The sequence below is a fragment of the Bubalus bubalis genome, chromosome 12 (assembly GCF_019923935.1).
Source record: "Bubalus bubalis isolate 160015118507 breed Murrah chromosome 12, NDDB_SH_1, whole genome shotgun sequence".
NCBI classification, from domain to species: domain Eukaryota; kingdom Metazoa; phylum Chordata; class Mammalia; order Artiodactyla; family Bovidae; genus Bubalus; species Bubalus bubalis.
In genome coordinates, this window is record NC_059168.1 from 87,456,826 (window position 1) to 87,483,617 (window position 26,792).

The 26,792-nt window shown below is 47.9% G+C and overlaps 1 protein-coding gene and 1 long non-coding RNA gene across 12 annotated transcripts in view; one reads left to right on the forward strand and one right to left on the reverse strand.

Moving 5' to 3' along the window:
• ASAP2 (ArfGAP with SH3 domain, ankyrin repeat and PH domain 2) overlaps positions 1 to 26,792 on the reverse strand; it is a 158,284-nt gene that overhangs the window by 29,464 nt on the left and 102,028 nt on the right. For all 11 annotated transcript variants that reach the window (XM_025261575.3, XM_025261573.3, XM_044926268.2 and 8 more), the window contains 6 exons: positions 20,649 to 20,752; positions 19,703 to 19,772; positions 14,214 to 14,301; positions 10,531 to 10,579; positions 10,287 to 10,453; positions 7,687 to 7,820 (listed from right to left, as the gene is read on the reverse strand). In XM_025261575.3, the coding sequence (XP_025117360.1) occupies positions 7,687 to 7,820; positions 10,287 to 10,453; positions 10,531 to 10,579; positions 14,214 to 14,301; positions 19,703 to 19,772; positions 20,649 to 20,752 (612 nt within the window). The remainder of the gene's footprint in view (positions 1 to 7,686; positions 7,821 to 10,286; positions 10,454 to 10,530; positions 10,580 to 14,213; positions 14,302 to 19,702; positions 19,773 to 20,648; positions 20,753 to 26,792) is intronic.
• LOC123328627 lies at positions 1,425 to 3,654 on the forward strand. Its single transcript, XR_006543589.2, has 3 exons — positions 1,425 to 1,566; positions 1,770 to 1,996; positions 3,485 to 3,654. It is a non-coding gene; the product is annotated as an uncharacterized LOC123328627 (long non-coding RNA).

Consider the following 26,792-nt stretch of genomic DNA (forward strand, 5'->3'; position numbering starts at 1 on the left):
GGTGTCATCTCCTGGGCCCCCTCAGGTCCCAGAAGGTTGGAAAACTTGGAGTCCATGGCACACAGATGGACAAGAAAGGCTCTGGGAAAGTGAAAGACCTTGACCCTTGTAGGCAGAGCTAAGAAAAAGCAGTGAGCTCTAAATTGCTGCCTCCAGAGAAGAGAGCACAAAAAAATACGCTGAAAAAAACTGTATGTTTCTCCTGAGCCTTTAAAACTTCTACTTTAGATATATTTTATGAAGTATACAACACACTTCTTAGTAAGTGAGACAAATGCAACTATACATTACACACAGGTCTAGGTTTTGGTGCTCAATTTTTTCTGATAGGGTTTGTGGTTTTTAAAAAGTTCATAATTGTGATTTAAGAATAAACCTTTTAGCCACCTTTTTAAAACAGAGCTCTTGTTCAGGCTAGATAAGACAAAGGGTCTGGGACGATGTCTGGAGCATGACAGTCACTCAGTAAACGGGGGCCGACGCTGCCAATTCCTGTTGCTCTTTGTAGCCTGAACGGCTTCATTTCAGCCCCAAGTGAAACAGCAATGTCATCTGTAAGGAGGCTCTCAGTTTCTGAGGGTTTTCTTCTCCCCTCTCTCTCACAGATCCAGCTGTTAGTTCATTTGCTTTGCATTTAATAGCTTGTTAACAACCTCAGGAGAAGGAGGCATGAGGTCACAAAAGGGGCTTGAATCAGGATTGTGGGCTCCTGGGGTTTCTGACCCCATTCTCTGATGTTAGATGATTTTTAAATTACTGTGGATGCGTGCTATGTCGCTTCAGTCGTGTCTGACTCTTTGCGACCCCATGGACTATAGCCCGCCAGGCTCCTTTGCCCATGGGATTCTCCAAACAAGAATACCGGAGTGGGTTGCCATTTGCTTCTCCAGGGGACCTTCCCAACCCAGGGATCAAACTCATGTCTCCTACGTCTCCTACATTGGCAGGTGAATACTTTACCATTAGCACCACCTGGGAAGCCCTTTAAATTACTGACTCAAATTCAATTACAGAACACTGAAGTTTTCTTTAGTAACTTCATGTACAATGTGAAACTGATCATATGAAACTAGGAGTCTCATACCAACAATACTGTTCTATGAAGGATCTAAAAATTGGAGCTGAAATCATAATCTTCTGTGTTAAGGAGGAAATTGATCTTTTTAAAATCTTTGCTTTTCAGGAGGCCTTCTGAAAGCAGAGTTGCTTTAACATCTAAGGGTATTAAGCTGGTGCACGCCAGTTAAGACGGCACAGCTTCCCTGAACTAATCAAATTAATACTTCAATTACCCGTTTCCTTCCACTGAATAAGAAGTGATTCCAGGAGAAGGAAAAGGGAAGAAAAGATGACTGCCAACCAGCCACCTTCACGGATGCTGCTAAAACCACTCCAGCAGTAAACATTGGACTCCAGCGTGCTTGAAACAAAAACAAATTAAAAAAGAAATGGTGAAGCACCACATCAGGGGAAGCTGTTTGCAAGACAATTTAGACAGAATTAAAGACTTCCATCATGAGGGCTACGCTGAGGCCATTCGGGGGGACAGGGGCGGCATTTTACGGGGTGAGCATCTGTCTGTTCCGAACGCAATGCCGACAGGAAATGAAGCTGCCTGCTCATGTCTCTGCTGTCTCCATCAGGCTGTTCAAAACCCCGTCTCATGTCACAGCAGTCCCCGTGTGGAGCTGGGACCCTGGGTCAGGGCAGGCTGCAGCCTCGGATACGCCGGCAAGTCCTCCTCCAGTTTACCCTCATATCTCTTTCAGAGAGTCTAGTTACCATGTGCGACCCCAGAAGACACACTCCGATGAACACACCAGCCCAGGACCCTGACACCACGGCTCTGTGAACCTGAAAAGCTCACAAAGGAAGCAGTCGGTCCAGTTGGAGGATTCACACGTTATGACACGCAGATCATTCTTCTGGGAGGATTTTGTTCCAATCCTTCTGGAGGAGGAGATGACAATACTTGATAGTTCTTACTACGCACCAGGTGAAATTCTAAACACATACATTCACACACAGGATATGTATGAGTCAAGCCTTCAAGAGATCTTTTGTTCAGGCAGCATCTGTCTAAACAAAATAACCGGGTGCTTTAAAAAGGCTTGAAATTCTCATGCTTTACAAGTGTTACTAACACCTGACACTCTCTACACCTGCGGAGTGAGGGTCTGGGCGTGGGGTCACGCCCGCAGTAACTGGGTTGGGATGAGAGGCAGGGAGACCTCTCCCGCCTGCGAGTGGCTAGAGTTCAGGGCAAACAGAGGGTGGGAATAAACCCCACGTGATTCAGGCCTCTGCTCTTTGTTTTTCTGACAATCACGGAGGAAAAGAGGCTTAGACAAGGGAGTTTAGGCAGAGATTAGACATCAGAAGTAGTTGCAGCTGTCAGTTAAGCGGCCTCTGCCTAGATTTCTCCATAATGGCTGAGTTGGTCAGATTATAAACGCCTGAGAGATTACATAGATGAGGCTCTGAGAGACAGGAAAGAAGCTCTGAGCCAGGGATCAGAAGTCACCTCCTCCTTTCATTGAGACGGAAACATTTTCCTTCCAGCCCTCTTTGGTGCTTCCCTCTGCAGTAGGCAACAGTCTCATGCAGACCATCAGATAAATTTCTGAGATGTGTTTAAGCAGGTGTAACAGATGTGCTGGTATCAGGCTCCCACCAGCTTATACGAGCTCAGCTGTTAAACAGTCATTATTAAAAATTACATTCTATAAACTCATGATCAAATAAACTATACTAAGGAATTCCCTGGTGGTCCAGTGGAATTGGGACTCTGCATTTTCCATTGCCGGGAACCCAGGTTTGATCCCTGGTCAGGGAACTAAGATCCTGAAAGCAGTACGGCATGGCTTTAATATAAAAATTATACTAAAAACAGTCCTCAAAACTCATCACTTCTGATTTTACTATATCTTACTATTCTGTTTTTGAAGATACTTGCAACAACACTGTTTTTGTGGGGTGAGCTTTCTATGTGTGTGACCAAATCTCTCTCTTACGGCTCATTCAGTGATTCACGTGGTGGCCTGAAAATGGCCCCAGTGGGAGTGTTTACATCATGTCACTGAGCAGACTACAAAGCAGGACGTCTTTGCCTCCCAGAGAGCTGGCTGTAGACATTGTCAGGGATGAGGAGGGGGATACAGAGGGGCTACAGTGAGGTTTATGCACTCCCCATGGGGTGAGTCCTCGGGGGTTAAGAGTGTGAGCTCTGACTAAAGAGGCCCCCATTCCAGACCTGGTGTGTGGATAACACATAACCTTGGGCTTGTTACAACATTCTAAGCCTCAGTTCCTCTTCTGTAAAATGGGGATAATATACCAAGGCCACGGGGTTGAAGAGCAAATGAACTAATACACACAAAGTGCTTTGCAAAGTGCCGCACACAAAATCAGCAATTAAACCTCAACGTAAACCAGTTAACACTTCCCACTGTTTCTTTTTTCTTTTTTTTTTTTAAATCACTAGGTTGCAAAGAGTTGGACATGACTGAGTAGCTGAACAACAACAAGAGATGTATAGCAGCTACCCTGGTTTAGCAGTGCTCAATGAAAATACACGTGAGGGTTTCACATTTGTGTTGTCCCCAGTTACCAAGGTTTCATGTCTACGCTGTCTCCAGTTACCCAGGACACTGCCTGCATACACAGATCTATGATGCAGCCTGTATGCATTATGACATTAACAATAAACGTACCATGTAACAAAGAATACACTGCTTGGGTCTTGCCAAGGATCAGATTAGATCAGATCAGTCGCTCAGTCATGTCCGACTCTTTTCGACCCAATGAATCGCAGTACCCCAGGCCTCCCTGTCCATCACCAACTCCCGGAGTTCACCCAAACTCATGTCCATCGAGTCAGTGATGCCATCCAGCCATCTCATCTTCTGTCGTCCCCTTCTCCTCTTGCCCCCAATCCCTCCCAGCATCAGAGTCTTTTCCAATGAGTCAACTCTTCGCATGAGGTGGCCAAAGTACTGGAGTTTCAGCTTTAGCAGCATTCCTTCCAAAGAAATCCCACGGCTGATCTCCTTCAGAATGGACTGGTTGGATGTCCTTGCAGTCCAAGGGACTCTCAAGAGTCTTCTCCAACACCACAGTTCAAAAGCATCAATTCTTTGGTGCTCAGCCTTCTTCACAGTCCAACTCTCACATCCATACATGACCAAAGGAAAAACCATAGCCTTGACTAGACGGACCTTTGTTGGAAAAGTAACGTCTCTGATTTTCAATATGCTATCTAGGTTGGTCATAACTTTCCTTCCAAGGAGTAAGCGTCTTTTAATTTCATGGCTGCAGTCACCATCTGCAGTGATTTTGGAGCCCATAAAAATAAAGTCTGACACTGTTTCCCCATCTATTTCCCATGAAGTGATGGGACCGGATGCCATGATCTTCATTTTCTGAATGTTGAGCTTTAAGCCAACTTTTTCACTCTCCACTTTCACCTTCATCAAGAGGCTTTTTTGTTCCTCTTCACTTTCTGCCATAAGGGTGTTGTCATCTGCATATCTGAGGTTATTGATATTTCTCCCGGCAATCTTGATTCCAGCTTGTGTTTCTTCCAGTCCAGCGTTTCTCATGATGTACTCTGCATAGAAGTTAAATAAACAGGGTGACAATATACAGCTTTGACGTACTCCTTTTCCTATTTGGAACCAGTCTGTTGTTCCATGTCCAGTTCTAACTGTTGCTTCCTGATCTGCATACAAATTTCTCAAGAGGCAGATCAGGTGGTCTGGTATTCCCATCTCTTTCAGAATTTTCCACAGTTGATTGTGATCCACACAGTCAAAGGCTTTGGCATAGTCAATAAAGCAGAAATAGATGTTTTCTGGAACTCTCTTGCTTTTTCCATGATCCAGCGGATGTTGGCCATTTGATCTCTGGTTCCTCTGCCTTTTCTAAAACCAGCTTGAACATCAGGAAGTTCACGGTTCACATATTGCTGAAGCCTGGCTTGGAGAATTTTGAGCATTACTTTACTAGCGTGTGAGATGAGTGCAATTGTGCAGTAGTTTGAGCATTCTTTGGCATTGCCTTTCTTTGGGATTGGAATGAAAACTGACCTTTTCCAGTCCTGTGGCCACTGCTGAGTTTTCCAAATTTGCTGGCATATTGAGTGCAGCACTTTCACAGCATCATCTTTCAGGATTTGGAATAGCTCAACTGGAATTCTATCACCTCCACTAGCTTTCTTTGTAGTGATGCTTCCTAAGGCCCACTTGACTTCACATTCCAGGATGTCTGGCTCTAGGTCAGTGATCACACCATCGTGATTATCTGGGTCGTGAAGATCTTTTTTGTACAGTTCGTCTGTGTATTCTTGCCATCTCTTCTTAATATCTTCTGCTTCTGTTAGGGCCATACCATTTCTGTCCTTTATCGAGCCCATCTTTGCATGAAATGTTCCCTTGGTATCTCTAATTTTCTTGAAGAGATCTCTAGTCTTTCCCATTCTGTTGTTTTCCTCTATTTCTTTGCACTGATCGCTGAAGAAGGCTTTCTTATCTCTTCTTGCTATTCTTTGGAACTCTGCATTCAGATGTTTATATCTTTCCTTTTCTCCTTGGCTTTTCGCTTCTCTTCTTTTCACAGCTATTTGTAAGGCCTCCCCAGACAGCCATTTTGCTTTTTTGCATTTCTTTTCCATGGGGATGGTCTTGATCCCTGTCTCCTGTACAATGTCACGAACCTCATTCCATAGCTCATCAGGCACTCTATCAGATCTAGGTCCTTAAATCTATTTCTCACTTCCACTGTATAATCATAAGGGATTTGATTTAGGTCATACCTGAATGGTCTAGTGGTTTTCCCTACTTTCTTCAATTTCAGTCTGAATTTGGCAATAAGGAGTTCATGGTCTGAGCCACAGTCAGCTCCTGGCCTTGTTTTTGCTGACTGTATAGAGCTTCTCCATCTTTGGCTGCAAAGAATATAATCAATCTGATTTCGGTGTTGACCATCTGGTGATGTCCCTGTAGAGAGTCTTCTCTTGTGTTGTTGGAAGAGGGTGTTTGTTATGACTAGTGCATTTTCTTGGCAAAACTCTATTAGTCTTTGCCCTGCTTCATTCTGTATTCCAAGGCCAAATTTGCCTGTTACTCCAGGTGTTTCTTGATTTCCTACTTTTGCATTCCAGTCCCCTATAATTAAAAGGACATCTTTTTTGGGTGTTAGTTCTAAAAGGTCTTGTAGGTCTTCATAGAACCGTTCAACTTCAGCTTCTTCAGCGTTACTGGTTGGGGCATAGACATGGATTACTGTGATACTGAATGGTTTGCCTTGGAAATGAACAGAGATCATTCTGTCGTTTTTGAGATTGCATCCAAGTACTGCATTTCGGACTCTTCTGTTGACCATGATGGCTACTCCATTTCTTCTGAGGGATTCCTGCCCACAGTAGTAAATATAATGGTCATCTGAGTTAAATTCACCCATTCCAGTCCATTTCAGTTCGCTGATTCCTGGAATATCGACGTTCACTCTTGCCATCTCTTGTTTGACCACTTCCAATTTGCCTTGATTCATGGACCTGACATTCCAGGTTCCTATGCAATATTGCTCTTTACAGCATCGGACCTTGCTTCTATCACCAGTCACATCCACAGCTGGGTATTCTATTTGCTTTGGCTCCAAGGATATAGCTTAGTTTTAAACTTCAATTAATCAGTGATGCTACTAACTGGGCTACCAGAACCCACTGTAGTTTCTCCCAGCTTTGTCTTTCAAGACTATAAAGGAATTCCTTGGAAAGACACGAAGGATTTGTTTGACAAGATAGTTCAAAATGCATTACAAGTTCAGACACGTCAGTTCCAGAATGGTCATCAATAAGACTTACGGCCCCTCGAGAGGTCTATTGACCACAGCAATTGATTTTCTGCCAAGACTATTGCTCTTGACATTAAAATCAATGGTAATCAATATCCTCTTAATATTTACTGTCCAATGCTTGGCTATCTCAACAAAGAACTTCAAATACTGCCTTCTAATCAGCAGTTGCAGACTTTGAAAACGCTCCAAAGAGCTCATGCTTTAGGTGTCCCCAAAGCACTTGCTCCCTGATGGGACCACAGTCTCCACGCTCTGAAAGTCACTTCACAGAAAATGCTTCAACCTCTTAATAGTGATCTATAGTGCATGGCTATGTGTATCACTGAACCAAGAATGAGAGGGTTTTTTTTTGTTTGTTTGTTTTTTAAAGAAATAACAGGCAGTAGAAGCAAGTATCATTATCTCTCCCTAAAGGCAAGCAATAAGGGGTAGAGAAAAAGTCCACCCGAGGCTCGAGCCAGGCAGTGACCGCAGACTCAGCAGAATCTGGCTGACGTCTCTGGAGAAGAAGTCTTTCCTGTCTCTGGGCTTTGGACTCCATGTCCTCTCAATGCCTGGGGTGAATCAGACTTTGCCAATGCTCACACCAGTCTCCACGCTCCTTTATGAGTTCACTTCCATTTTATTCATTTAAGAATAAAGCTTTGCAACCCTCAACCTCTAGTAGCTGAGGAGGAGGGATTACCCGTGAGTTTCTAATTACCCAAATGTACTTGGCAATATCAACAGCTACCAGGCCCAGGGGAATTTTAGGAGACCAAAATGGAAACCTCACATTCAGCTCATCTGCGTTCACTCCAAAATTCCAAAATCAAGGGACCTAAAGCTTACCAGCAGTTCAGACGTTCCTAACACATCTAACGTCAGGGACTGCATCCTGGAGTAGTGGACCCCCAGCTCTCTGTGGATCCCGGAACACTCGATGCAAGTCAGAATGCCAAGGTTGGTGGACAGCCACGTAGGATCTGCCAAAGACAGGGAGGAACACCAAAGCTTGTGAGGAGGGGGCCAGGGTAAGAACTTTGTTCTTGTATAGTTACTACTCAACATGGAGTTTTGATGCACCATGCAGCGGGATCCTAGGTGCAGTGGGAACCCTCATCCATCATTAGTTACCACCGGTGGCTCAGATGGTAAAGAATCCGCCTGCAATGTGGGAAACCTGGGTTCGATTACTGGGTCAGGAAGATCCTCTGGAGGAGGGCATGACAACCCACTCCATTGCCTGGAGAATCCCATGGACAGAGGAGCCTGGTGGGCTACAGTCCATGGGGTCGCAAAGACTCGGTCACGACTAAGCAACTAAGTACACACACAAGTCACACACAGTGCACACGTGCACATATCTATTCCGCTTCTTCCTACAGCTCCACCTGCCCATCCTTCCATTCAGTGAATAAATACTCCCAAGGGACAGGGTTGTGCGTAGACTAGGACACAGTGCCCTCTAGCGGTCACGGGTCCCTGGACACAGACCACACCCACCAGCAACCAGGTTGTATCAGCAAAGGGGACAGTCTAGTGCCACATGGGGGACAGTCTTAATTCACATATCTGTATGTCAAAGATGCTAATGATGCCAGCAAAGAACACTTACTATGTGCTGATGCCAAGCTCTGCTCAGCACAGAGCTGAAGCAATTACAGTAGGAACAGCTCCACCTGTAACAAGAGCTTCAGAAATTACAGGTGCTTTCCTTGAATAGCTCATTTAACACATACAGGAGGATCTGGATGCAAACAGGGCCGGTGCCTTTATGATCTTGCTCAGAGAGGCCAGGGGCCTTGCTTGATGCTGCGGAGTTAGACTGCAGCCCTGCCTTTAGCTGGGTTCAAGCCCAGCTCGCATTGCATGCTCACTTATTCGCGAAAGTGTCCTAACGACGTGCCATAGTAAGCAGTCAAGAAAGGTTTGCTGCATGCTAGGTTTACTGGAAAACTCTGAATTCAAAATAAAACATACTTGAACATGTGAGCGCAGCCCGGAAGTTCAATTCTCTTTACAACTGCTTGTTTGCCCTCAGAAACTCATTGCAGGTAAATACCACAACCTTGGTCATGTGAATTGTGAAGTTATTTTTAAAATGTTCAAGTTATAAAAATTCTATCCGAGTTTGGAAACACTTCTGGGCACCTGTGTTTCCACTTTTCTGGACCTATTCTGCTGTTATCAACTGTGTCATGCTTAGTAGACAAGCTTTAATATGCCATGTCATATTAAAGTAGGTTATTAATACTTTATAGTCTTAGCATTTTAAAACAAAAGTGTGGTAGCTCTTTCTTTCTTATAAGAGTGTTATAAGTTCAAGTACTACATGTCCTCATGTAAGAAAAAAGTGCGATTTACTACTTTTGCTACCCACCTCATCTCCTGCCAAAGAGATGTTATTAATGGTCCAAGGCCTCATGAGGTAATTCTTCAAATTACCCCCAAATACAGCCTCCAACCTAACAGGCACCCCCCGCCCCACACCATGGCATGTCTCAATTGTCCACTCTATCTTTGCTTTGTTTTCAATAAAAATCATCATAGAACTAGAGGAACGAGAAGGTAAGTAGCCATCCTAACCAAGCCACAACCTTTCCCATTTTACAAATATTCAGAAAACACTACTCTGCAGCTCCCCTGACCAACACCATTCCATCTGAATTACAAGAGTAAATCAACTCTTTAAACTTTTAAAGTACTGTTTGTTAAACTCTACAATGATAATTTCTGTCCATTAAAAATGAAACCCCAGTGAGTGTTAAAGATGCTCCAGTCATGTCGGACTCTCTGGAATCCTATGCACTGTCACCCCCAGCATCCTCTGTCCATGGGGTTCTCCAGGCAAGAAGAGATTCCCATGCCCTCCTCCAGATCTTCTGGACCCAGGGATCGAACCCACGTCTCTTACATCTCCACACTGGCAGGCAGGTTCTTTACGGCTAGTGCCACCCAGGAAGCCCAGCAGGCTTTATCAAAACTCAGAAATAAAAACCTCATTTCACAGAACATGGCAGCTGGAAGGGGTCTGGACTGGTCCCTTCGCTTTCCAAACAGGAAAACTGCCATCTGACAAAGCCAGTGGCTCTTCCAGGGTTATTGGCTAGACAGTGGCTTAAAGCTGCTGCAGATGTGGTACAAAGAGAGGATGGATCAAACCCCGGAAGGAACCGCAGCCTCCAGCCAACAGTGACCGGTGACCCCAGCTTCACCCTGGCTGTGTGCTTCCGTTTTCAGTTCTCAGAAAGCATTTATAAATTCCAGCTCTCTCCCCTCCGGGGCCTGTCCTGAGGGCTGTGAGGCAAGCACCCTCTCCCCACACAGTCTGCACACAGTTCAGGAAGCCTGGGCTGGGCTGGGCTGCTCTGAACTGGACATGTGACAGGACAGCGAAAATCCGTGACCAGGTTCCACAGCCCCCAGGCTGGGAGGGGCCGCTGGGTCACCTGGCGCCCCGCAGTCACAGCACACGTCGTTGCCCGTCATGCCCTGGACCTCCGAGATGATCTCCTTCGTCAGCTCCTGGACGATGTTATTTTCCCCTGTGTTGTCATCTCCCTTAAATGCGTTGTTTAGAGCTTCTTCTTTGCTGTTTTGCAGCACAGACATCCATCTAGAGAAGTAACAGTGACGCTCTGTTAAATCCCAAGGACAATGGCCCGTCCCAGGCTCCTCCGCTGTGTAACTTACATTTGACACTCCGGTTCGTCCTCGGCTTGAAAGTGGTACGTCCTGTCATCTGCAAGGCAAGGAGGGGGTTTTTGTCAATTGTAAGCCTGGACAGTAATTCACACACAATTCCAAAAGAAAGTGGTTTGTAATTAACCTTGGGAAGAGTCTAAACTCCGCTAGGAAGTCAATCATTTGTGTACAATCAGGCACTCCCACCCCTTTGCAGGCAGGCCCTGGCTTGGAAATTGTGGCTTTGTGATGCAAATTAGCCAGCCGCCTCGGTTCCTCCATTCATGTCTAAAGAGAACCAGTCTTTTTTAACTTGCTACAGAGTTGGTCCCAATTGCTATGGCCCTTTGAATAGTATAAAAAAGCCTTTTCTAAAGCAAGGATCTTACAAGCTTTCTGGGTTCTTAGCCCAAAATGTGTAACCTCAGTCCAGTTGTGGGAAAGCATCAGAGGAACACAAACTGAGAGCCAGGTGACCAAAAAGCTGATCAATAATTTTCAAAGTATCAAAGTAACAAAAGACAAGGAAAGATACGGGACCGCTCTAGGCTGTAGGAGACCAGGACGAAACAGCAGGAGCAATGTGAAGCCCTGGAACAGAAAAAGGGCACTAACAGAAGAAATGGTGAAATGTGAGTAAGACTCTCAGTTACGGGCATCGCAGCCATGCAAACATCCTGGTTTTCACAGCTCCAGACATGGCCTGGAGGTGGTTCAGATGGTAAAGAATCTGCCTGCACTGCAGAATTATGTGGGTTTGATCCCTGGGTGAGGAAGATAGATCCCCTGGAGTAGGATCACCCCAGTATTCTTGCCTGGAGAATCCCATGGACAGAGGAGCCTGGTGGGCTACAGTCCATGGGGTCGCAAAGAGTCGGACGTGACTGAGTGACTAGCTAATGGCATTAGGCAGTTCTGTACTAAGCTGTCAGTATTACGAGGGCTGGATAAGGGATATACAGAAATTCTGTCTACAATCAGTCCAGAAACAACGTAAAAATGAAAGTTAAATTTAAAACACAAAAAAAGAAAGAAAAAGGGGTGAGGGAGATCCAAGTTCTGTAGCCGGCAGGGCAGGGCCGGGCAGGGCCTATACTCTGGGTTCACAATAAACGTCTGTGCCCCTTGAAGTGCGCAAACACGGCATCTCCAGCGTCTGCTGTTATTACACTCGTGCCAAGGCAATGGCACCCCACTCCAGTACTCTTGCCTGGAAAATCCCAGGGACGGAGGAGCCTGGTAGGGCTGCAGTCCATGGGGTCGCCAGGAGTCAGACACGACTGAGCGACTTCACTTTCACTTTTCACTTTCATGCACTGGAGAAGGAAATGGCAACCCACTCCAGTGTTCTTGCCTGGAGAATCCCAGGGACAGCGGGGCCTGGTGGGCTGCCGTCTATGGGGTCGCACAGAGTCGGACATGACTGAAGCGACTTAGCAGCAGCAGCCTATACTCTGGGTTCACAATAAACATCTGTGCCCCTTGAAGTGTGCAAACATGGCATCTCCAGCCTCTGCTGTTATTACACCCGTGCAGGCACGTTAGTCCTCAGGAGACTTCTGGTGAGCTGGCCGAGAGGAGGCCGAGTCCCTGAGAGGTGAAGGGGTAGAAACGAGTGCGCCAGGTTTTCTGACTCCAGGTTCCAGCCTCCTCCTGCCTTTCTTCTGACACCCAGGGGAAACCCCACCCCCACCCCCATTACTGAGGAAACCAACGGGGTTTAAGAGAAGGTGTCAAGTTCAGAAAAATAAACTTGATCCTGCAGTGCAGATGTTAGTGGCCGAGTGGGGCATCACTGCCTGATGCTAGGAAGAGAGGAGAGGCCACTTTCCCCGCCTCCAGTCTACATGGGGTGCAGGGCCTCACCCACCCCAAGCAGACCCCGGGTCCTGGGGAAGCCCTGGCCATGGCAGGTTGTCCAGAGGCCCCAATCTGACGTCAGGCTAACACCCTCCATTCTCCCCAAGTCACTTCACGGTCAGACCAGGCACAGGCCCCGAGGAAAATCAAGGAAGGAGCAGGGGGTGGGGGGGAGGGGGGGGGAGAGAGAGAGAGAGAGAGAAAGTGAGTGAGTGAGTGAGTGAGTGAGTGAGTGTGTGTGTGTGTGTGTGTCCCGAGGAAAATCAAGGAGTGTGTGTGTGTGTGTAGAGCAACCCACGTCCATGAAGATTGCCAAATAAGAATTCCCTGGCATGCACACTAAGTAAGATGCCTTTACACCAAGAACAGTTTCTAGCACCTTCGGCCAGAGGGAGAAGAGCAAGAGGATGCGGCTGGAGCCCCGCTACGCCGGGTCCCAGGCTGGTCTGCTCCTCCGCTGCAGGCTCGGGCTCCAGCTGGCCACCTGCCCTCTGTGTGGACCCTGAAGGTCTGTCCCATTCAGGGGACTGATCCAGACCGTCTCTGGCTTCTGCACCTCCCACCCCACCAAGTGGACCACGTGATCTGAGGCTAACAACTCAGGACTTGGATTTATAAATGGGGGGAGGGGAGAGGGTATCGAGGGCAAGGGGGTCGGACGTGCTCCTGGGAGGGCTGGCCTGGCCACAGGAACGTCCTCCTTGAGCAGCCAGGCTCACAGACAGCTTGATCAGCACGGCAATCCCCCTCGAGGGGAAGGATGGGTAAAGGAGGATCCTGCGGGGAAACAGCTGAAGCCGGCGGTCCGTCTGTTCCTCTTCTGGGCTCTCTGGGTGAGAGAGCCAAGCTGGCTTTGCAGGGTGAGGCTCAGGAGGAATGGGCGCTCCTGGGGGCTTGGTGGACCCACACCTGAAACTGCACCCTTGCTGCCCGTCTGTAGCTTGACTTGTGTTTCCCCACCACCCACGTGTGTTAAGAGAACAAAGGTATCTTAGTGATGCGTGCCCCCAGCAACTTGCTCGGCAGGAAGAGTCAGGCAGAGTCAGGCGGGAGGCCGATCCCTGGCCTCTCAGGAGGCTGATTCCCTGGCCTTTCAGGAGGCTCATCAGGCCAGGGTCTTCTCACTTTGCCCTGTCTCCCTTGATCGTTCCAGGGGCTGTGAGCATTAAACTACATAGTAAACTCCCCAGCCTCAATAATACAACTCCACACACGTCTTTAAAAGCTGCGCGATCTGAGGAGAGACTGAGGCTAATGAGACAGCATTCATCTTCAGGGGAGGTCGAGAGGCCTCACGCCACAAAGAAGCGGTCTGCGGGGTTCTTCTGGGTGTGCCCCCAAAACAAGCAGCATGCAGAAACAGAAACGCTGATTCTATGGTGGAAAAACAAGTTGATTTCCAACCTGGGGGGTCTCAAGGGCTCTGCTGGGGGCCACATCACACCAGTATGGCAGCGTTTCTAACATCACCCAAGTCAGAGGAGCTCTGAAGACAGAGTTGCCCTGTTTTCACAGTGAAAGAACTATAGGCCGGAGGGTTGATGTAGCACAATCTCCTTGTTTACAAAGAGGAAACCGGAGGCCTGGGAACCGGTGAGGATGTGGCGGGTTTACAGAGCCCCCGAGTGGAGCAGCTTCATGTCCTGAACCCAAGAGACCGGCAAGCTGACTGTAGTCACCAGAGGGGGGAAGAGAGGATGCTGTCACCGGAAAAAAGGCATTTCTCCATGAAAACCAATTCTTCAAAATGCACTGTTTGAAATGGGGTTGATGCCCTAGACGAGAGTTTAAAATAATTTCTCTGCAGCAGAGTGTCTGAGAAAGAAGCTTACGTGAAATTAGGTCAAAACACTTCTTCTCCTCAGGGTTGGTTTTCACTTGGCAGGTTAACAGGTTAAGCTTTGCGGGAGGCCGGTTAGCCTGTTGAAAAACAAAAACAAAAAACAAAAACAGATCTGGGTGGAAAGGAATGGGAAACCACAGCATCATTCCTCATCAAAATGCAGCGAGAACAGAGTCTCTCAGGGCTGCAGAAACAGCGACCAGAAGGCAGGCTTTCTCTGGAAGGCACGACACATGCACCTGGCAGGGTGTCCCTGGGTCTTGGCTCTCAGGGGGCAGCTGCCCCTCCCTGAAAGGGACACTCGGGGGCCCACACCCCCACCTGGGTGGGGGGACACATGATGCTGGGGCAGCTTTGAGGTCCAAGGGCAGTCGGCTCCCTGAGATCAAAATGCTCCCTGGCCAAAGCCCAGAGGCACTCCATCCTGATCAGCTGGGAACACGGGCTCCCAGATCAGCTTCTAGCAACCTCAAAGTGTTTTCCTGAGCACTTTCAGGGAGAATAATCTCAGGGCACAAACATAATGGCGAAATCATATCCCCGGCTTTCTGAAATAATGACAGATGATAGATTCATGATCCTTAATGCCAGCTATCTGTGACTGAACTTTCCACAAAACCCACCTCATTCACATATGTATCCCCTCCGCACTCCACGCACAATGGTAACAAGAGATCACAGCACCCTTTTGTCAGAGACGTGGCAAAAATGACTACTTTACTACCATTTCAAAAACATCATACCTAGTCCCCAGAAAGCAAAGGGCAGAGGATAAGAAAATAATTTCAGAAAAAAACTAATTCCGAATGGCAAAACGCCCTTGGAAATCTTGGAGAAACCTCCCAATATGAATGGCTTGTCTTACTACCCACCACGCTGCTAAAGCAGAGACCGAGTCAAATGTCTCAGAGTTCAGCCGTTCTTACTCACCCTTCCCAAGGCCACCAGACGAGGCAAGAAATGGCAGACACCTGGATGTGGGACTAACCGAGACACACACTCACACTCATCCACACCTGGGCAGACCAGCATTTACAGACCCACCTCCATTGAGCTCAGAGTCAAGTGAGGGTCTCCATTCCAAGAGGACTGACCCCAGCAGCGTGAACAAGGGTTTGATAAAAGGAACTTAGGGGTGAGCAGGAGCTGGACAGACAGGGTTGGACTGGACTCTCCTGGTCATGGCCATGCTGCCCTCATCCCTCACGTGGAAATCATGGGGTGTCCATCACAGCAGATGCCCAACAGACGCCCTGGGTCGTCAGAAATCGTGCTTCAGGACTCTATGCTTGGCCTGATCCAGCACACCTTGACAATCCCAAGCACCATAAACCCAGTTTCAGATCTGTATCAGGAGTTAACTGGCTCGTCGGGAACCAGGAGATCTAATGGTATATTTCTACAGTAGGAGCCCACACCACAACTGCAGCCAAGCGCTTCCCCAAGGGGCTTGGCCCAAAGAGGTATCCGTCTACTCTGTTACCTCGTGGGATCCCACAACCGTTCAGGTGCACTCAGGACTACTTCCAAGTGCTGGTGTCCACTGAATCTAGATACAGGAGCGGTGAGAGGGGTGATGACAGACCGTGGTCAATGCAGAAACGCTTCCATGGACGAGAAGATGATTTTGAATAAGAATAGATACTGTTACTCAGTTGCTGCTGTTGTTCTTGTGGTTATTATCGTATGTGCTTATATGAGGCAGGCACTGTTGAAAGCATTTTAAAGAACTCACTCATTTAATTCTCCTAGGGAGGAACTTTAGGAGAAGGCAATGGCACACCACTCCAGTACTCTTGCCTGGAAAATCCATGGACGGAGGAGCCTGGTGGGCTGCAGTCCATGGGGTCGCAAAGAGTCGGACACAACTGATCGACTTCACTTTCACCTTTCACTTTCATGCACTGGAGAAGAAAATGGCAACCCACTCCAGTGTTCTTGCCTGGAGAATCCCAGGGACGGGGGAGCCTGATGGGCTGCCGTCATGGGGTTGCACAGAGTCAGACACGACTGAAGTGACTTAGCAGGGAGCAACTGCTCCACCATTTACAAAGAACGTGAGCCTGACAGTCAATCTGATGATGCAGGCACAGTTTGGGAGCGGCGATGCTAACACTGGAACCAGGCAGTGAGGCCCCGGAGCCTGGGCTCCTGACGGCCCTCGACACGGCTTCCTGGGAAGCACAGCCACTTCTGGATCATCTCTCGGTATCCTGAGTGCAGCAAAGAACCACACTGGAGTGAGCGTTCCCCTCCGTCCGTCCCCCTCCAACCTGCGTTCTTTCGTTTTCCCTGGGCAGTTGGGAAAGTGGTCCATTCTTACTAAGACACAACTCCTCTCAAAGACAGACTTCTGACTTCACCGTGAGCGCACCATGAGATACACAAAATACTGGAAAAATATCCAGTGCCTATCTATGAAATAGGAATGATGATGGAGTGAATGTGGCTACCGTTCCAAAAGGACAACCATGAGGATGGGCCACGACACACAGAAGCCTACCACACTGAGCTGTTCCGAGTTTTACACTAACAAGGGCTTGCTACTGGCCCATTCAGATCAATGATGAGCTTGCCAGCAAAGCTGTCCGAAAAACTCATGGGAGAAAAATTTTAAGCAGAGAATATTCTATCCATCAAATTCCCTCCGTGCTACAATTTTGGGGGCAACGCTCCCATCATTAAAATTCAGCTGTGGAACAGGTCCATCTAGTTCATCAGATACCAATGTTTCTTGAGGGCCTAATTTGAAGAGCCCTAGTTTAGTAGGAAAAAACTCAGGAAGGAGCAGAAAACAGACCTACAGCCCTAAGTGTCTGCTATGAAGACATGGGTTATTAGTGAGGCTCCATTTTAATCAGGCTATTCCATTTTTCCCCAATTTGTCAGGTTTTTAAAAAGGAAGCTTATATTCTTCCTTCCGCCTGATTGATAATCATTAAAAAAAAAAATTTTTTTTTAAGAGCCAACAGACTTTTCTCTTCCAGCTTGGTGCAGTCTCCAGTCTTTGGCAGTGTGGCAAAGTGATGAATCTGGCAAGGAGGATATCTAATTAGAGTCATTTTGTCCCAAGGATAACTTCTTTCCGGTGCCAGAAAACACAATTAGCCTTGGCTAATGGGGAATACCAACTTGGGCTTCCTACTAGATCCACCCCGGATGTCATCATTGCTGAAACACAGAAGACAGTAATCTCATGTGCCAAAGGCTGCCAGCTCCCTGGGAAGAAACTAGCTTTCCTAGCAATGTGAATATACCCCAAGCTTCCACACGACTTAAAGACCTGATTCTCAGCTGGGTGGTGGATTCTGCTTTTAAGATTCCCATTTACTTGGTCAAGTCTTGGAAAAACTGCCCCCTTTTTTCCCTGATGATAAATTAGCACACTAAGGGAGAAGCTGGCTGAACAGGTAAGCTACACAAGGAGCCAGATTCAAACCAGACCAAACCAAACAGGCCTCTCTCCTTTCTCAGTGGGGGTTCATTCACGTGTGAACGCTCTGTGGATGCAGTGGCACTGGGGTGTTGGGGTCTGCCTTCTGCAGCATGCAGGGAACCCTGCTGAAGAAAGAGGGCTGACTTGTCTCCCAGGGGAGGCAGCGGGACGAAGCCCCCACCTGCCACTCTTCTGGGCTGGAGGCGGAGGTCATCAAGGGCCAGGCAGCTAAAGGCAGGAGGAGGCGTCCGGAGAGCAGGACTGCCCGCAGCAGAACCCCGAAGAGGAAGCGCTGCTCAGCAGGCGGTGGTATGGCAAGCTGAGCTGTCACCACGCTAGTAAAGCGGGTATAACTGTACTCGCCGCTGAAAACTGGGACAACCCGGCAACATTCAAAGAAAACTAAGCCTCTGTATCTTTTAAGAGGAAGCTCAAGCAACAGATGTGATGAGAACCAATGTTGTCAGCAAAGGATTAGCAGAAATGACCAGGCCTGTTGTCATCTCTGAAGCGCAGGCAGAACCACTCTTTGGTTCAAGCTGAGGCCCTGGGTCTCATGGACACGCCAACGAAGCTGAAGAGACCCGATGACTTTAGGGCTGTAAGCCAGCATGCAGGGAAACCGTCTTACTTTATAGCATTTTCTGCACTGAGACAGTAAACCTGAGTTAAAACAGAGTAGAGAACAGTTGGAAAGCAAACCACAGAATCACAGGTGTTCAGGCAGGAAGGGAACCTGGCCTTCCTCCATTTTTTCCATTCTCCACATTAAAGAGGATCGATGACTGAATCAATCTGCTTTCCTTAGTCTACAGCACTGCCACCCACACACACACACACACACACACACACACACACACACACACCCCTGTATGGACAGAACTTCACATCAGGACCCAGACTGCAAGGCCCCACAGGGACGAGGTGACTGTAAAGAAGGCCCATGAAGGCCAGATTTTAGAGAAATGACCTTCAATTGCGCAGGCAGGAGCCCCATTCCACCCCCAGGTCAGAGGTCCCCAGACACCCCTCCTGCCTCTTGGCACCCACTAGTTCTATGGTGTCTCCCTCCCCACACAGAGTCAGAGGACATGAAGGAGGCCGCCTCTCCCGGTGGAACACAGCCCACGCCGCAGTGCCATCCTTCGAGTGGGGTTTACTCTGTCTCCTGACTCCTCAACACGGACAAGGGCCGTTTGCCTGGAACCACGCTGAGCCATGAGCTCCGTCTGGGTGCCCAGAGAGCCTGTGTGTGCTCCTGCCCAGCTCTGCCCCTCCCAGGGGAGCTGGTGATGGCGGGGGAAGAAGGCGGCTCTTCTCCATCATGGGCCTGCGGTCAGGAGCGTGGGAACACAGGCCACCACCAGCGTCCATGGTCATAGCAAAACGGCCACCAACTCCACCTCCAGACATTTAACAAATGTCTACCAGCCTCTGTGGCTTTCACTAGATCCCACGTCCATGCCCGGTAAGGTGATAACAAGCCTTAAGACCACCATGGACAAGGGCCGTGTCTGTAACTGTGGTTACAAGTCCCAGTCTCTGCAAGCCAGATTAGCCAACCATCCTGTTCCAGCTGGTTTTCCAATTGGCTCAGCCTATGTTGGCTCAGTTTCCTGCATGGGCAACTGTATACAGGGTTGGAGAAAAGAACCTGATGAAGGCTGGGTGCAGTGTGTCGACAGGGAAGTTACTGAAATCTCTCCTTTCTCAGGTTTCTGATTCCCAGAGTCCTGATAGCCTGTTTTCCTCTAATGGAAAAGAAGAAATCATTCCAAATGCGACGTTCAATTTCCAAACACAGACCACCGACTCCTCAGATGTTCCTGACACTGTTAGGCAGCAAGGGCCCCTGATCAGGGAACCATGAACAAGGAGCAGGGATACCAAACAGAGGAGGAATCCAGACAAGCTCGTCTCAGCAGGAAATGTGTTTAAAATGCACCCTCAGGGCCAGCACCCAGGGCCGGGTCCCTTCCCCAGGCCTCCAGCCCGCACCTCTCATCCCATTACCATGGGGACCACGATGAGAGGATACTTACGGTGCCATGGGATATGGTCAGAAAGCCATTTTTCACCGAACACTTCCTTTTCTGCCACACTTTTCGGATCCTTACAGATACATGGGGAAAGATAAGGAGTTCAGAGATTGTGGACACAGGACAACACACACACACACACCCAAGCCTCTAGCAATGCCGTCCACACACACACACACACACACCCTCCCTGAGCCTCTAGCAACACCATCTATGCGTGTACATATATCCTGAGCCTCTAGTGATGCCATCTACACACACACACACACACACCCACCCCCTGAGCCTCTAGTGACGCCGTCTGCACACACACATATACCCTGAGCCTCTAGAGATGCCATCTACACACGCACACACCCCAAGCCTCTAGAGACACTGTCTACACACATGCAAACACACACCCCAAGCCTCTAGCGATGCCATCTATGCGTGCACACACACCATGAGCCTCTAGCAAGACTGTCTACACACACACTCACCCCTACGCATACCCCTAGCCTATAGCAACGCCGTCTACACACACACACCCCTATGCACACCCCTAGCCTGTAGTGACGCCATCTACACACACACACACACACCCCTACATACACCCCTAGCCTGTAGCGACGCCGTCTACACACACACGCACACCCCTAGCCTGTAGTAACCCCGTCTACACACACACATGTATACCCCTAGCCTGTAGTGACCCCGTCTACACACACACACACCCCTATGCACAGCTCTAGCCTGTAGCGATGCCGTCTACACACACACTCGTACGCACACCCCTAGCCTGTAGTGAAGCCATCTACACACACACACACGCACAACCCTAGCCTGTAGTGACGCCGTCTACACACACACACACACACACGCACACCCCTAGCCTGTAGCGATGCCATCTACACACATACACACACACACACACGCACACCCCTAGCCTGTAGCGACGCTGTCTACGCACCCGTCGCTCTTCTTGTAGAGGCTGCCGGTGCGCTCCGTGCCGTGCTCCTTGTTCCCCTGAGGCTGGTGTAAACTATAGGCCGTGCTCTGGCGCATTTGCAAGTCCTGAAAAGGGTCAAGAAGCGAGTTTTTTTAATCCTGTCCAGATTCCAATTTTCAAAAGGCAGCACACAAAGACACTTACGCCCTTACAAAAAAATAAAAAAAAATTTTTTTTTAATTAGAGAATATCCCCTCTTAAACACATCCAAAAAGGGATATACAATTCATATCCTGGGACCCATAAATGCCACCCACAGGCTGGAGAGGGAGATGACAAACACTGGCATCCCCAAACTGGCTGAAAGAAGAAGGGGCTGTCTGGCAGTGACTCGTGAAGTTACTTAGATTTCACTTATTTACAAGCCTTAAGTCCCTGGCAATGGCAAGAAGCTCCTGGTGCAGCAAAAGCAGCCTTTGAGAAGAAAGGAGACGCAGCGCGCTGACAAAGGTGAGGCTTTCAAGCAAAACACACGAAGCAACATCCCGCCTCTTTCTTTGGGCAAGTTACTAAGCTCCCTGCCTCAGTCTCCTCCCAGGAAAACAGGAGACAACTGCTAGTCAGGACCGTAAACCTAGGAAGGCTCGAGGGAGACCACTTGTGTGAACACCTGGGACGTAACACACATGAATGCCACCCTCCTCCTGACCCCATGCACCCCAGCAGCGGGGCCGTGGGCATCCCTTGGGGCAGACTGTCCACCCCATCAGCTGAGAATCTGGCCCATTCCACCACATCTGGCAACCTCCAGCCTTCTGGAACTAATTTTTTATTATGGTGTGAGGCAGGGGCCAAATGTGTTATTTTGCTCTGGCTATCCTGTCCCAGCCTCATCTACTGAAAAGACGACTCTTTCCTCATTGGAAAATTAAAGTCACTCAGTCGTGTCTGACTCTTGTCTGACCCCATGAACTGTAGCCCACCAGGCTCCTCTGCCCATGGAATTCTCCAGGCAAGAGCACTGGAGTGGGTTGCCATGCCCTCCTGCAGGGGATCTTCCAGACTCAGGGATCAAACCCAGGTCTCCTGCATGGCAGGCAGATTCTTGACCATGTGAGCCACCAGGGAAGCCCTTCTCATTGCACTGTCTTAACACCTTTGCTGAAAATCCACTGACCACAAGTGTGAGGGTTTCACTGATTTATGTGCCCATCTTCACATCAATGCCACACTGTCCTGACTACTACAGCTTTGTGGTAAGTTCTGAAACCAGAAAGGCTGAGTCCTCCAACTTTGTTCTTTTTCAGGACTGCTTTGGCCATTCTGGGTCCTTTTGCATTTCCGTATGAATTTAGAATCAGCCTGCAGATTTCTGCAAATAGGCAGCTGGGATTTTATTTTGATAGGGATGGCACTGAATCTGTAGATCAATTTGGGGGCATACTGCCATCCCAAGGATAGTAAGTTTTCCAATCCATGAACATGGGCTGTCTGGCACTGACTTTTTAAACTCTGAAATATAGGTGAGATAATTCAGCAAAAAAAAAAAAATTTTTTTTTAAATCTTCATCTGAGAAATCAATAACATGCACAACCATTCCACAACTGAACTGACAGCAGAGCCTGAGCAAGCAGGCCCCAGACAGGAGAAACAGCCTCCTTTTCCAGGGGGATTCATGCCCCTACACAACTAAGTCAAACAGCTCGTTCACGAGATGAGAACGGTCCCAGTTCCCACATTCGCTCAGAAGGGCAGCATACACTGGCACTAGACATTTAGAGCTGCTAAGTCACTTCAGTCATGTCTGACTCTGTGCAACCCCAGAGATGGCAGCCCCCCAGGCTCCCCTGTCCCTGGGATTCTCCAGGCAAGAACACTGGAGTGGGTTGCCATTTCCTTCTCCAATGCATGAAAGTGAAAAGTGAAAGTGAAGTCGCTCAGTTGTGTCTGACTCTAGCGACCCCATGGACTGCAGCCTTCCAGGCTCCTCTGTCCATGGGATTTTCCAGTCAAGAGTACTGGAGTGGGGTGCCACTGCCTTCTGCAGACATTTAGAGCAAACCAGCTTTAAACATCACTGGAACTGAATGCAGTAGAGGGGAAATGGAGAAACCATGTTCACTTATCTGAATCTCTGAGAAAGACTAAAAATAGACCTGTCAAAAGGCTACACTGTACAACCAAGAAATATGTCTATTGATCTGGGGAGGGAAAAAAAATAAAAACCCTGAACAAAGTAAGTGGTGAAACACGTGACACACTGCTAAAAGTGTTCATGCCATGCATATTAATCAGAACTCTTCACAGGTCTTATGAACAGGATATAAAGAACATTCTTCTTTTCAACAGAATCAGACGCGATGCCAGAGGCTGGGGAAGAAATTACTGTTTTATTCTTCAGACAAGGTGTTTCTTGAATCAATTTAAAAGTGCAAGCAAATCTGAAACTATAAAATTTAAAATTTGTAAGAGGAATATAATCCCGCTAACATAAAACTGAACCTGCTTTAGAACTATTTCAACACCTTCCAGGTGACTTCTATTGTGACCCAACAAAAAAACACCCTTTCTTTACCTATTTATACGACATGTGATCAAGGGAAGGAAGTAAAACTGGCCCTTTCATATAACCAAAATTTCAGCTGAATGGAATGTACATCAAGGGACAAGAGCCTTTCATTCTAAGGAGATCCATCACCTAACAACATGGACAACTGGCCGGGGCGTCCACACTGCCCAGACTCTGGAAGACTCTCCAACGTACCCATGCTTCCCCAGGAGGGCCAAGGACGACCTAAGACCCGACTGAGTGAGCCTCCCCGTGGAGATGGTTTGTAGTCTGAAGCACACAGGTTATGTAGGCATTTCATAGACCTTCAGAAAGCGCTCATAAAATTCTATCAATACCCATATACCCTCTGTTCTGTGACACCCAGAAAAATTCCCAGATCCCAGGCACCAACCAAATCTTCAGTTTTGTGTGGCCTTATGAAGGGTTAGCCAATGGAGTCTGCAGAGATAGAAACCACCCAGATGAATAGTAGACTCCATATCTGAAATCTTCAGGAATGGAGTAGGGACATGACCTGTGCATAGTTGCTCAGTCGTGTCTGACTCTTTGCAACCCATGGACTGTGGCCCACTAGGCTTCTCTGTCCATGGGACTTTGCAGGCAAGAACACTGGAGTGGGTTGCCACTTCCTACTCCAGGGGATCTTCCTGACCCAGGAATCAATCCCACACCTCATGAGTCTCCTGCACTGGCAGGCTGATTCTTTACCACTGCACCACCTGGGAAGGCCTTGGGAGAAGGAGGATGCTGCATATTATTTTACACACACACCCCCCCCAGAAGTATCAGGGGGAGAGATACACACCCCCCCCCAATAAATATCCCTGAGCTCCCTAGGAATCTAGAACATCACAAACACTTTTACGTTTTATCCATCTGCCTCTCAGAAAGTCTATGTTCAGACAACTGTCATGATGAGCGGATTGGAGGCTTTAAGTCTCTCTGCCAAGGGATGGGTGTGATGTCCAACTGCCCCCATCTTCCCCAGGCATGTCCCTGGACACGTGTGCATGGACACACCAGGGCAGGGCTCTGCTAAGTGAGCACTAAGCTGTGGTCTGCGAACATCTCTTATCACCTGCTCCCTGTTAGCAGCACTTGTTTTTGGCCATTGCCACACAGCTTGTGGGATTTTAGTTACCCAACGAGGGACTGCAGAGAAGGCAATGGCACCCCACTCCAGTACTCTTGCCTGGAAAATCTCATGGATGGAAGAGCCTGGAAGGCTGCAGTCCATGGGGTCGCTGAGCGTCGGACACGACTGAGCGACTTTCCTTTCACTTTTCACTTTCATGCACTGGAGAAGGAAATGGCAACCCACTCCAGTGTTCTTGCCTGGAGAATCCCAGGGATGGGGGAGCCTGGTGGGCTGCCATCTCTGGGGTGGCACAGAGTTGGACACGACTGAAGTGACTTAGCAGCAGCAGCAACGAGGGATTGAACCTGAGCCCTGGCAGTGAAAGCACCAAGTCCTAACCACTGGACCGCCAGAGAATTCCCTCTGAGTAGCTTCTTAAAAGATACTATCTGACAGAGATATTATTAAAGTCACATAATATAGCTGGAAAGAGAAGAGCCCTGCAGTGGAAGAGACCAGGGCTCAAACCTGAGTTCACTCCAGCAACTGCATTTCTCAGACTCAAGCTGTGAATATGGGTTAACACTACCTGCCTGCCATGCTGTTGTAAGGCCTCATTACTAGTCACACTTGATAAGTGCCTGGAAAATCCTGAGAAGTGAAGCAGGTAGGACACAGAGGGTAAGTCCTACCAACCAACAATGCAGTTTCTTTGGGGCATGTTACCTAATTTTTATGAACTATAATCATGGAGATTTAGAATTTTTAAAACACTGAATAAAACCCATCAACACCTTCATTTTTCTGCGTCACAGGAGAGAATCCAAAAAGAAGCAATGAGAACTAAACAACAGTAACGCCCAAATGTTCAATTCTTGTAACTGCAGGGACCTCAATTAAAAAATCATTTTAAAATAGATCAAATTTAACTTACACACTTTTTTTTTTAACTACTTGCAGTGTATTCACAGAATGTCCAGCTGATGAAATATCATCATCAAAAAGCAACACAGAGTGTGAGACACAAAAAAGACAACACATTCACAGCCAGTGGATGGGTGGGTTCCATCTTTGGGTGTAAAGCCAGAGGAGCTGGTCAAGAAGGTTCAACTGACCCCTGTGCGCATCTGGGGCAGACAGGCTGGTCAACAAAAAAACGAAAACAGCAAGCCATTAAAGACTTCTGGTCTGTGCTGGTAAGTTTGTTACACTTTTCTGCAGAGCTATAAATAACCTCCTCTTCCCAGCCAGCCAAAGCAAACACAGGCCTCCCTCTCTGTGCCCAGAAGGCTACTGAACCCCAGCACCTGCTCTCCGGGATTTTAAACCTGAGTTTTGCTTCACAGGTCTGACCCTTCTTCAGGGATCCTCTTTGAGTTCTCTGGGGCCGGTGGCTCCTACATCAATGCCATCTCCTCTGGTTACAATCAGGCCACTGTAGTCTCCATACTCCAAGCTCTTCCCCCGCACCCCCCCCCTCCTGCCTTTTGCTGTTTATATTCCATGTTTGGGAATATCAGGACCTAGATTTCTCTAGCCCTGGAGGAAGTCACCAGGCTATGAGAAATTTCCAGCACTACATCCGACCTCAATCTGCCAACCTTTCATTCAGCTGACCTGTGTTTACCAAGAGCCTACAAGGAGCAATATGGTGCGATGACGCGATGGCTGGCCGGGCACAGAAGGCTGGAAGGCCTCCTCTGCCCACTTGAGGTCCAGCTGGAGAAAAAAGCATCTGTACACTTGAGGACACAGCCAACAAGCCCCCAAATATATATGCTGTCATTTTTTTTTAAAGTCACTCAAACAGAATGTGCAATACAGATCACTGGGGCTGGGGGGAACAGAGGCGACCCCTGCTCCCGAGGCAGGCATCGAGGTGCTTCAGAAGACAGGCAGAACTCAGTGATGCAATGGAAGGGGAGGGGGCCAGCAGTTTCACCTTTACAAAGGAGTGACCCCCAAAGGCTAAACTGGAAATTTGGAAAACTTCCATTTCACTAACAGTTATGCATTCAAATTCTTTGGTCTTAAATAAAACCCATAGCTCTTGTGGAAGAGGAAGCACAAAAATAAAAATTGCTACTAGACACTTCTCGGAAGAAATATCTATTTTTTGAAGTTCATGAAGAAAGCATGCAAAGTTCTACGATTTATTAAAAATACTGAACTACTTACTCTCCTAGACTTCGGTCACAAAAGGTAAATGCATTCGGGAGAAAAACAACAATATTCAGTTATAGTACAAGAACTTCAAACAAAATAGAGCATGCCAAAATGCTAGCAGTGAACTTTATACTCTGCTGTCATTTAATAGATGACTGATTTCACTGACAATTGAAATTCACTTAATTTCATCGACAAGGATGTGTGTTTGCATTAAATTTCACATTATAATATCTGCACTGTAGCAAACATATGAAATCACTTTAAAATGTACCTTTTAATGGTTTTTCTACTAAGCTCCCCACATACAAATGATCACTGCAAATGTGTTAGTACACAAAGAAGGAA